This window comes from Erigeron canadensis, chromosome 3 (assembly GCF_010389155.1).
Source record: "Erigeron canadensis isolate Cc75 chromosome 3, C_canadensis_v1, whole genome shotgun sequence".
Lineage (NCBI taxonomy): Eukaryota > Viridiplantae > Streptophyta > Magnoliopsida > Asterales > Asteraceae > Erigeron > Erigeron canadensis.
This window is the reverse complement of record NC_057763.1, coordinates 30,161,902-30,174,388: the sequence shown is the minus strand read 5'-3', so window position 1 is coordinate 30,174,388 and position 12,487 is coordinate 30,161,902. Positions and strand designations below refer to the sequence as shown.

The 12,487-nt window shown below is 33.1% G+C and overlaps 1 protein-coding gene and 2 long non-coding RNA genes across 3 annotated transcripts; 2 read left to right on the top strand and 1 right to left on the bottom strand.

Moving 5' to 3' along the window:
- The first annotated feature begins 744 nt into the window (after positions 1–744).
- On the top strand, positions 745–1,583 carry LOC122590791. Its single transcript, XR_006322608.1, has 4 exons — positions 745–765; positions 891–920; positions 1,052–1,136; positions 1,515–1,583. It is a non-coding gene; the product is annotated as an uncharacterized LOC122590791 (long non-coding RNA).
- Positions 1,584–3,177: 1,594 nt separating this feature from the next.
- Positions 3,178–7,022, top strand: LOC122594680. The gene is made up of 4 exons (XR_006323064.1): positions 3,178–3,407; positions 5,767–5,816; positions 6,024–6,128; positions 6,764–7,022. It is a non-coding gene; the product is annotated as an uncharacterized LOC122594680 (long non-coding RNA).
- Positions 7,023–10,998: 3,976 nt separating this feature from the next.
- LOC122593648 lies at positions 10,999–12,001 on the bottom strand. The gene has a single exon (XM_043766078.1). It carries the CDS (start codon positions 11,857–11,859, stop codon positions 11,200–11,202), a length of 660 nt encoding a protein of 219 aa, XP_043622013.1. The 5' UTR covers positions 11,860–12,001; the 3' UTR covers positions 10,999–11,199.
- Positions 12,002–12,487: the final 486 nt, after the last annotated feature.

Here is a 12,487-nt window from a genome sequence, read left to right as displayed (position 1 = left end):
TTTCATGTTGATTTTGAATATCATTTAGCTGTAAGTCAACCTATATGTTATCTGTGATTTTTTATTTATATATTTTATTTAGTTATGGCGTTTATTCAAACTTATTTTCTTGTATTAGTATCAAAGAGTTTTGTAGGGTTCTGCTGGTTGAGAATGTCCACCATGGCAATCTATTTGTCTCAGTTTCTTGCAGTTGGATGATCGATCCCCTTTCTTCTACTTGCCTTAGTTACTGTACTTCAGATTCAATGGATCAATTGGTAAATTTTCTGTTCCAAAATGTTTTTATTTTAGATCAGGTCTGTTATCTTCAATATCTGGGATTATCGATTTGCAAGTTGATCTTGATTAGGAAATTGTTTACCCATGTCTAAGTAATTTATGATAACCCATTAATGGTAATTAAAATTATCCTAAACTTAGGATTAGATCATTGTGCAAAAAGTTTCTGTTGTTTCATGGTTCTTCTGTTGGTGAGTTTTTCTTTGAATATAACCGACTTTCGTGGCACAATGGTTGGGTTAGGGTTTTCCATGTTCAAGGAATCATGATGTTAACTTTTGAATCTATTTCAGTTGGTTACCGGTGGATTATCTATCCATTACCATTTGATTGTTGTTATGACAGGGTGCTAGTATGTAAATGGCTCACAAAGGATCGATCGTGACTAGTTCATGTACATGGTTTTGTACTTGTGTTCATGGAATATGGTTGTGTGCTCATGCCTAGAACGAACTCAAAATGATTGAATAGTTGTTCTTGATGGTAGATCACCCGCACATTCCTTTTCTCCTTTGCTACTATTTTTTTTTCTTTGCAATCTGTCTCCTTTGTGAGTAAATCTTGCATTGACAGACTTGTTAATTATATATGTTTGGTATAAAATGTAGTGATCATGTAGGATTGAAGATCCAACAGAGGTAGTACTGTCACTACCACATCGGTTCATTTTGTCTTCTAACAATTTTGGTATGTGTGTATTTCTTATATGTGAAGTTAATTATAATGACATTTCTATGTTGTTGTGATCTATCTTTTGCTGAATTTGTAGATTTCTATAGAAGGTGGCTTGTGAATAGGTTTATGCTCTTTGTTTTGGTTATAGGCTGTCGTGCATGGTAGTTGCTTCCATCCAGGTGGGAATCCTAAATTTTGGCATTATGTTTAGAATGATACAACTTTGCCTCATCCCTGTCCCCTTGTACTTCGTATAATACTGGTTTCTATTTAAATTAATGGCCGACTTATTGTTTAGAGGCTTTGGACACACAACGTATTGACTTGATCTTTGCTGTTTTGTCTTCATGGATCTTCTTTAGATTGTGATTATCAATAGCTGGGTTAGGGTTTTGTAGGTTCAAGGGAGCATAATATCGTATGTTGAATGTGTATGTGTTGGACAGATTGGGTGGCACTGGTTCATGGTTTTTCATTTCATAGGCTTAGTAAGATCCAGCTGATTATTCCTCTTTTTACTTGTTGTTACATACCGATAATATCTTTTATCTTTCCAGGGCTTGATTCATGGCTTTAAGCTCACTCAAATCCTAGCAATGGGATGATTTTCGTATTTTCTTCAGAAGGTAAAGTTATTATTACAATTATTACAATTATTATTATTATTATTATTATTATTATTATTATATTATTATTATTATTATTATTATTATGATTATTATGATTATGATTATGATGATGATGATGATGATGATGATGATGATGATGATGATGATGATGATGATGATGATGCAACGAGTTCGTGATAAATTGTTCTGGTTGCTTTTTTATTTGGTATATATGTCAAGTAGTGAGTCACTTTGTCTCTAGATACGACTAAAATCAAGTAGTGTGTCAGATTGTAGGTTTGAAAACCAATATTAGCTGAAAAGCTAATCCTCACTGATGATTGCTGCCTTATTATTGGACTAATTTGAAAGAGCACATATTAGTACAGTCGAGGAAGATTTAGTTAAATTTCTTTTTTGTTGTTATATATCCGATTTGTTTGTGTTATCATTATGACATTCAGTGGGATGATTTCTTGTGGGTGTGGGTTTTGCTGATTATGGAGTGCCGACCTTATATTCTTAGCAAGGGGATGGCTGCATCTAATTGACATCTTTGCTGCTTTTTCACAGGTTCTTAATAAGATTTACCCGATAGTCATTTTCTCACATTTTAATATTCATTTTCTTAGATTACAAAAGAAATCAATTAGACTATCTTGTGTGCTTTTGGGTTTTTGGTGGTTAGTGAGAAACGGCAGGGCATCGGGTCACTCTTATATAAGTGTCGAGTCATATATCATGTAACAATTGGAATGTTATCTGATCTTTTACATTTTACTTGAGAGATGCATACATCTATCATATATGGCTTGTTTTCTCTTTAGGATCACGTGGAACCAGAGCTCTTTATTATAGGGTGGAGTAAGATTTAACTAATAGTTGCTCTCTTTAGCTATTGTTTTTTGAAATTTATCATATCACTATAATACAGGTTTTGGTTGGTTGAAAAGGATCCCTGGCCCAGTTCACGCACTTGTAATTAGATGGTTGTGTCAGGGCCTCTTTGTTCTACTTGCTTTAGTTTTTTTTTTCCATATTTGAGAATATCGATTTGCAACCATTTGTTATAGCTTGATTCGGTTATTTGTTCACAATTTATTATCCAAGAAGTTCATGATCACCGATTATAGGTATTAAAGTTTTTATTGCAATATTATAACGAGATCATTTTACAGGTAGCTTCATAACACTATGCATCACGGCTTATTTTAAATCCAATGTTTATTCTTTTTGATACATCATTGTCAGAAAGTGTTGCCAGAGTAGATCATGACCAGTCTGTCATACCTGGTGTTGATCACTATTTAAACCATAACTATGGGGTCTATCTCTGTGTCTCGTTAGAAGTTAGGTGGCCTAAGTGATATACTGTTATCAGATGAATGAAACCATTGTGTAGTATTCTAATACTTCCGTGTTCTTGTTTGTAACATATCATTACATTTGTTGGTCTCTCTTAGGTTTATGGTTAATATATAGGCTCTCTGAGTGGCAGATCAAGGGAGCTCAAGTACTAGCTAGATAGGATGTGAGCTCGGGTACTAGCTAGATAGGATGTTCTTGTGGCACTCTCCAAGTGGGGGGTGACTAGTTTGATGCTAACTTCTGGTTATTATATAGGATCTCATCTGTTGGTTTTTATTGTATATAACGATTTCTAGGCCTCTGTTAGGTTTATGGTTGTTATTTTGTTTTTTTTAGCGGGCAGATCAAAGGAGCCCGGTGCTGGCTAGATAAGATGTTTTTGCAGCAGTCTCCAAGTTGATGATGGCTAGCTTGCCGCTAACTTCCGGCTTTGCGAATTCTCAGTTTTGGTTTCTTTGTTTTTTTGCGCAACTGGTATGTTTCTTTTTCATTTGTAAGTCTTTATTATATATAACGATTTGATCATAAATAGTTCTAGGCTTTTAATTTATGTTATATTATAGTTAGTTCTGTTAGAAGGTGGACATGAGGAAGGGCTATGTTTATTGTTTTGTTGATAGGCAGGGCCAACCCTGGGCATGGGCATCACGTGTAGCTATATGTCTAGAAGTATACACTGATTTTTGAATGATTTAATTTAATAAAATGATGCTTTATGATAACAAAAACACGTTTTTCTTAAGTAAAACTTATCATTGAAACGGACAATTGATCTCTTATTTAACCCATGCTATCTTAATGTTGTTTTTTTTGGTCTATGAATGCCCTCATGTTATCTTTAAGTGGTAATTTTATCTCTTCTACTTTTTAGATATCTATTTTAATCTTCAAACTTTAATATGTACGCTTGCTTTTTCTAAAAATAGTATTAATTATTATATTATCAACATTAAATATAAATACCATGCTTTTGTTTTGAAATATGCTTCAGAGTATTGTTTGCAAAAACTAGACATTATTTTTTTAGTGTTTTATAGTTAATTAGTATTAGTATGTATTTTGGTCACAAATATTGTATTTTTTAAAATTTCATATGCGAATGACACCCAATTTTCATAATATTAATAGTGCTTTTAAATCAAATCATTTATACAAATTTTTTTAAAAACTTTAAAAGTTTCTATAAACCTGTAGCCAATATATACAAGTATAAGTTATATCAATATCAATATCATAATCCTTTACTATAGAAATTTTTTTTTTTTCTATTACGTATTTACATCTTGATGATATCTTCTGGAATACTAGATGGATCTGACTACCTAAATGGTGGCTCACTAATCGTATTTTTAAGAAAACAAAAATAGATGTAAAGATGAGTCGCTTGACAGTATTCTAAAGACCAAAAAAGTCACGTGTTATAGGTTTTAAAATTTGACCTTTTTATGGTGGTTATATCTAGTTGGGTTACAATCTTTGCTTGAGATTGGAAAGCCATCTGTTATGATGGATATATCTCGTTCCCGGTTTACGGATGCACTATGTTATGACTAGACTGTTAACTAGATTCTTTGCTCAACTTCGGTAATAAACTGATTTAAAATGGAAGCTATTTTCTATGGTGATAATTTATTGGTTGTTGGTCCATAGATGAGATGATGGCCTGCCAAATAATTGATTGATAAATGGTTCCTTGATGGCAACTTTCATTTGGTAATTCAGTTTCGACTGCAATGCTATTTCTTGTGGCAGAACGATTATGATAATTTTTATGATTATATCATTTTGTGACTGTTCTCTTGTATTCCCTATGATTATATCATTCTGTGCTAGTTTGGCCCTGCTTTTTTTGGTCCACTATGATTTTCCTACTATCAATATTGTCATGTTTTAGGAGATGAGTGGTTCTTGATAGCACATCGTGCGTTTCTTTTTAGCTAGATCTTTTTGCGTGCTTCTGTAAGTTCAAATACCCTTTGTATTTGTCACGCTTTCTATGTGATTCGGTGGTTCACTTTGTATGGGTATGTATTTTTGTGCATTTGTCATTGCAGTGGTGAGTTTGCATATATACCACTGCCGGTGGCTTCTATCTTTCTTTTTCCAGTCTTAAGGGGGTCATGTTTTTCTTTTCCTCTTTATTTTGGCAAGCTCTAAGTCATACATGATTAGTAGGATGTTTTGTGTACTTTTATCTTGAAATTGCTGGTTTAGCAAGAAGTGTGTCTTGTGTCATTTGTTAATTTTCGGAGTGAAAGATTAGAACATGTTTCCTGGCTAGCAGAACTCAATGGCTCTTTACTTATATTCAAAATTCAAATGATTTATTTTTCAGCAAGTAGTGATGTAGTTCGTCAGTTTGCCAACTTGTTTTGTTGCCGTCTCCTTTGCTACTATTATGTTCATGACTTCATTCTTTGATTCCTTTCTCATCTCCTGCGTGTAAATTTTGTTAGGTTCTTCTATTTATTTTGTTTGTTAAATGCAGTAGTCCTGTAGGATTGAAAGTCGAACAGAGGCAGTATAACAAATAGCTTTATTTTACTTCGAAAGTTTTGTTATCTGGGCACTTTGTTGTTATATTTGTAAGCTGTATTATGATAGTATTGCTATGCTCGTCATCTTTTATTTGTAGGGTGCTTCTTCACCTTTCTAGTGCTTGGTTATCTGTTAATTTTGTAGCCTATAAAGTTTCTGTTAGAAGAAAGTGTCTTTTTCGAACTCTATGTGTGCTTCTTCTACCTCTTTTTTTTTCATTACACTTATAACTTCTAGTTATTTTCCTTCACGTCATGTTATCGTCTAGTTATTTGTGTTATTATTGATGTTACAGGATTGACAGAATTGTAGTTTTGGTATTTCACTTTGTTTGCTCAAAACGAGGTGCGTCTCCTTTTTACTAGAACTGTGTTTTTGTAGCTTGGCATCGGTCATGGCATATATGATACATAGTTTAGATGAAACAGTTGGATTGTATATTATTTGGGTATATGATGATTGGGTCTCTGGTATCTTTTTGAAAGGAGGTATGACCTTGTTATAGAAGTTTTTATCTCGAAACATGCCTGGATTAAATAGTCTTCGTTTCAGATTTTGCTAATAGGACATGCAAAGATTGACCTTTCACAAGACTTGATTGAACTCTGTTTGAGTGTTTGATTTTCAATGCATATCACCTTCAACAACATATAGCTGGTTAGTATCCTCAACCACCAACGTAAATCCGTAAATTGGAAGATGAATATATCCAATTATACATAGTACAAATAGAATTATTGTACTGGGAACTCAAGGATATATTTCATTGATTGTGGATCTCCGTCTCACCATGGATCTCCCGCAAATATCTCCATTGTGGTTAATCTAATGCTTATCATGTAGGATATAAATTTTATCCGTATACTTATGAGTGGAGTGACTTGTGTTAGTATTATCTAAAGAGTGTCAAATGGGCCAAACATGTTAAAAGTCAAGGTATACAACCTCTTAAATTGTTTGCATAAAAGGATTAGAAGTATTTTAACAATTGAGCTCCTGGTCATTCATTCTGAGTCTTTGACCCGACCTCTTCTGACCTGTACACTAAATTACCTCTTTTAGAGCTGACTGACCTGTCCATTATTTCAACCACTAGTAAATCATTTTAATGCATAAATATCAATATATATTATTATAAATATAGAAAATTGGACATAATGTATTTTTCAGGGTCTATTGATGTATACCTTAAATTGTCTCCTACTCATAAATTCACTTTATCTGCCATTTGCTTCATGTGTTTTTATCATTTTTGAAGACACAAGGTGGAGCTCTAACATATTTAAATGCAGCACATGGTTTTGGTTTCTCCTCCATTGCCTGATTCCCCTGTTACAACACTTGATGAAGGTTGAATTGAAGTTAGACTTTTGTGGAGTTCTCTAGTCACTTTGTTGCTATGATTGGTAATGTATCTTCATGTTTATAGACAAAGTTGTAGAATTCGTGGATTGGGATTGGACCAGCGAGGTTGAGAGACGTTTTTTTTTTTTAAATTGGGGAGATGTCAGATTGGGTAATTTATATACAAAAATATAATTTATGAAATTATATGAATATTAAACTCGGTTACAGCTTAGTGGCCACGTGCCCCCTTAAAAAGCAACTTGGTGGGAACACGACCCAGGTTCGAATTCCTGCAAAAGCAACTTCAACCAGTCAAGGTTTTAGGGTCTTACCGCCAAGCAGCGTTGTAGGGTTGTTAGCTTGAGAGAAAAAATTCCTCTACAGGACTTGGGGGTTCTTGGGTGTTTACTTTTTTAAAAAAAAAAAAATCTAGTAAGCTTTCAAACTTAAACATAATTGTCCCAAAACATTAACATAATTCTTTAAACTTAAACATAAAGGGTTTGTTTAATTTGAATAGGCTTTATTTAAAAACCTCTAAAAATATATATTTTTTTTACTTTAGTTGACCTTGACTTATCCTGACCGATATTTGACCAATTTTCCCAATATTTGACCGAGATTTCGATATTTGGCGGATATTTCATGGTTCACTAGCATTGATCTATATTTGAGCCGATATCACCCATTTCGTCTTCTTGAGAGGCTGACCCCTAGACCGATTACAACACTGCTCTAATCCATTATGTAAGTTGCATTTCTGAAATATGTTATATGATGCAGTATTTAGATAAGAAATTATTGACAGTTGATGAAAAGGATAATGATATTGATGTTAAACAAGTGTTGTCGAAGTTTCGATCAAAATCTTTTCGAAATCAACTAACTTCTTGTTCAGGTTAACTTCTTGTTCAAATCGAGTGTGTGTAACTTCTTATTCAGATTGAGTGTGTGTGTGTTACTATGTGTGTGTGTGTGTGTTTGTAACTGCAACAAGAGTTTTATATATATAAACTCTTTTATTTATCATTTTTTAATTATATAAAATCCAGTCAACGGGTCAAACCTAAATTGTTTACCAGCTAAATTTTTACTCGGTCACTTTTGCATACTATGGGACTCTTGAACAAGTTTTTTGGATACAATAAAGCTGACCTAGAGTCCGTGCACACAATAACTTTTGATGATTAGTTGACTGCATTCCGGCGCATTTATCCCTATTATGTTACGTAGTTCTGATATAGTTTTGATCAAAGTGTAACATCCTAAAACTTTTTAGGCCAATGAAAATTAACCTTTATTATAATTTTGCCTTTAAAACAATTTCCTAATATTTTATTTTTGAATACGGGATTTAATTAGTTGAACTTTTAACGGATAGCGGATAAATTACCCATAAAATATGGAAGGGGTCGTGGCATCACAGGAGAGTGCCAACCTCCCATCTCCTTCATCACCATTCCACCATTTTTATTTTCTTTCTTTTCAAAACCTCTTCAACCTCATTAAATCTAATTTCAATATTCTAATTCATTTAAGAATTCTATCTACATCAACAAAAATAATAATAATCTCCTATTATCTAAGAAATTTAAAGTGGGGATTTGAGTGTGGTGGTGGTGATGGCCGAAAATTATGAAGGAGGAGGAGAAGAAATTGTGATTTGAATCCTTGATTTTATTCCTTAATCCTTTAAGGTAAAGACTTTCTAACCTAATTTTGATTTGTTTAAATATTAGGGTTCTTACTATTAATTTAATTGAGGAAATTTGGGGGGTTTTTATTTATATTGAATTAATTGCTATAATACAAGTTAGGGTTATTGAAATTTAACCAAATTAGGGGTTTCTAGTTGGCTAGCATGGAAGTTTAGATGATTGTTAATGAAAACGAGATGTGACAGTTTTGGTAACTGATCTTGTCGTGGGTAAAACACCCTTGTAACAGATTATTCACTTGTTGAGTCCTAAAAAGAAAATTTAGCTTTATGTAGTTGAAGTGGCTACTGGAATGAGTTTAAAATGTGGAGTAGAACTCGAGATATAAATTTTTGAAGTCAGTGTGGTCATTCTGAATTTTCAGCAAAAACGATTCTGTGTCAATTTTTAAAACAAGTATATCACACTGATACGGGTCAAATATTGTGTTGGTCACTGAAGATAAAATGTACCTAAATGTGTTAAGTAGACGTAGCCACTGGAATGAGGTCAAAATATGGTGTAGAACTCAAGTTACGGTCATTTGAAGTCGGTAAGGTCAAATCTGTTTTGTCAGTAAGAACAGCAACTGTTTGTGTTTTTAAATCGACCAGAAGTCACTCTTGAGGGACAATTCACATATTGGTCACTAAAGATAAAATGTAGGTATATGTGTCATCTAAATTTGGCCACTGGAATCAAGTAAAAAGAGTGAGTAGAACATGAGTTATGCATGTTTCAAGTCTGCTTGGTCAAATATGAAAATGACGATTTTGGTACGAAAGTAAGTTTTGGTCAAATGAAAATGATATAAGAGATACATGTTTGATAAACCAACCCAAGAATAATATAAGACTGTAAATGATGGGTTGGGTGTTGAAATGCTAGTGATTATGGCTAGACGGCCTAGTATGTGATTGATGATCCTATATGCATTTGTGTATTGTTGCTAGGTTGAAGCATACATATTTTGTGTTCTTGCGGTCATCTTGATTTATGATTTTGGTTGTCGCGGAGGAGGTGAGTTTTCTTGAATACTTTTATATATGCCTTGGGTCAATTATCATATAATGGTGGATTCCGTGTGTGGTAATTGATTTGGCGTTAAGCCTAAGTAGTGGCCGTCTTTGATTACAGGCCTAAGTAGTGGCCATAGTCCATGTGGGACATAGCTCATGTGGAGCATTGATATTGTTTATTGAGATTGTAATCATTTGCTTATATGGATCCATGTAATGCGTTGGCACAAAGGAGAGTATTATAGATATGGCACAACAGTGCCATAGTCTATATGCAATAGACCTTTGTGCATTGCCCTCCTTCGTGTGTATAAATGTATGCAAGATTATTCACTAAGTTTTGCTTACTTTTAGTTGTTTACCCTTTTTATAGGTTGTCCCGGTTATGGAAACAAAGCCAAGTAATATAAAGATTTAATTTGAATTGTAAGGCTTGATGCACATCATATTCGTGATAAAATGGTATGTGGCTAGAACCCATAGTGGCCCTCTTGATATGTCATTTTGTTAAAGTTATTTTTATATAAAGTGTTGGAGTCAAGAAGTTCTTAGTTATTTATAATGGGTCATTTTGTATAGTAATGTAGTGATTATGGTTAGATGTATTTTGAAAAATATTATCCGTAACAGTTTTTGATGACGATTTTACGAACGGGTCATGCCGAAATTTCTAATTTTTGTGAGTTGTCTTTTATAACGAGTTTTGGTAAATGTATTTGTCCAGATTTATAATTGAGTACATTCCTTTTTTTTTTAAAAAAAAAATCTTATAAAATGGTCGAGTCGAGTTTGGTCCTTTCACAAAGTTAATGGTCTAGTGAATGAAAATGGGTTGTTAAGACTATCCGGAGTAAGACGTTTTTTTTCAATTTTTTTTGCTCCGGAACGCCATGGAACGTCCGAGAACGCCCAGAACATTGCCCCGAGGGGCGTTCTTTGACAAAAAATTGAAAGGGCGTGAGAAAATGGACGTCGAAAAGGAAGGAAGAAACACACACGTAGGATAGAAAAGGAATCTTTGTGGGTCTATGTAAGGGCTTTCTATCTAACGCCTTGCTCCAACAAATAAAAAGAAATGTCCATTGATAATTGGACTGTCATGTGTCGCGAGATGCCCTTAGAAAGGGAAGCCTTGCTCCGGATACTTTTAAGTTAATTCACAGTGTAGTTAACACATAAGCACATTATGCACATTTATGAACCAAATTAAGTTGATCGACCCATTTGGATATTGAGTCCCAAAAAATAATGAAAGAACTTATTCCTATCCAATATCTAGTCCTCTTTATAAAACATCAACGTCGAGTCTACTAATGTTAAAGAAAAAGAAAGATGCCTTTACTTAAATCCTTTTAGCTTTCAAGCCTAAAGGACATTTAAAATGGTTAAAATATTCATTAGATTAGATTCCATATTCCATTTAACTTATTTATGAATTTCAACTTAATTAAGAAACATCATATATACTTAACCATAAGAATTCATTAACTAGTGTGCATCAGAACTTAATTGTAGATTATGATTACAATATCATTTGTCAATTATAAGGGTTACAAACTAGATTCATTATCTATATTGAACTTGCTTCATTTAGGTATACGACGTTGTTTTGCATGAATCAAGTAAAAATTAAACAGACCCAAATTAATACTATATATTATTTACTTATGGACCTATGTACGGTACAGGAGCCAACTCTTCATCTCGTAGCGATTGTTGTTGTCTTGCGATAAACGCCTCCACTGTTCGTCTAAATTCATCGCTACTCAGTTCATCCTTGGACACGACAACTGTTTCGCCGCCACCACCACCACCACCATCGACGCTCTTTACTATTTTTTTATCTGTCACAGACCGCCTTAATTTCTTATAAACTCGGTTATGTTGGCATTTCACTTTCACCATACTCCCGGATTGACTCCTACAAATCTTTCTATCATTACTTGAAACAAGATTATTTGTTTCACAAGTAGAAATAGTAGTACTGTTATGTACCACCCTCTTTTCACAACTTCTAACGTACTCATCATAAACATCGATCTTATCGTTATGATCGCCATTTTCAACCACTCGAGATTTGAATAACAGGATCAAGATGATCATGTTTCCTAGCACGAAAACATATTTAGAACTAAATGAGATTCCTTTGAGAAGGTCAGTAGAGACATTAATGTTGAATGGAAGCTGAATTGGTAATCTAGAGATTACAATTAAGAAAATAATTAGCTCAATGAATCGGAACAAAGTAGTGAATCTTTGTAGCTTGTTATTATTGTACTCGTAGATTGCGTTGGCCTTTTCGATTTTGACATTGTCTGGGTTCATTATCTTTCAACGAAAATTTGAGGTTTGTTGGATTGTTGAGGGATTTCTCACTCAATAGAATAGTGATTTAGGATCAAGAACTTCGATCATTATAAGAGCAAAATTGGAATTGGATGTTTCCAAGAGTGGAGTTTTTTTTATTTGTTTTTGAGCAACAAGCTTTGGTGGTAGTGGTGTGGTATTTATAGCTAAAAGTAAAAGTATTATTCTTAACCACAAAAATAATATACTTATTAAGTGAAATAAAAATAAAGATTCTTTTCAATAGTAATCTTGTGTGTCTTTTGGAAGAACTCATCCATCTAATATAGTGATCGTATCAACAAAAAGGTTATAGAATTAGCTAGGAAATTAATATATGTCCTTCGTCGATCTTGTTTGCTAAAGGAATAATATTATATTACGTGTTTTAATATACCACAGACTAATATACTTATCTCTATATAATAATAATAATAAATAAAACAAAATTATTTTTACCAATATTTCTAAAAAGTTTTGGAGGTGGCAAACCAATATTTTACAAGAATTTTTTTTTATTTAATTATGATGTCATATTATATATATAGAAATATCCCCTTACATATTTAATAAAAATATTAATTATTGAAAAGAAAAATATAAATTC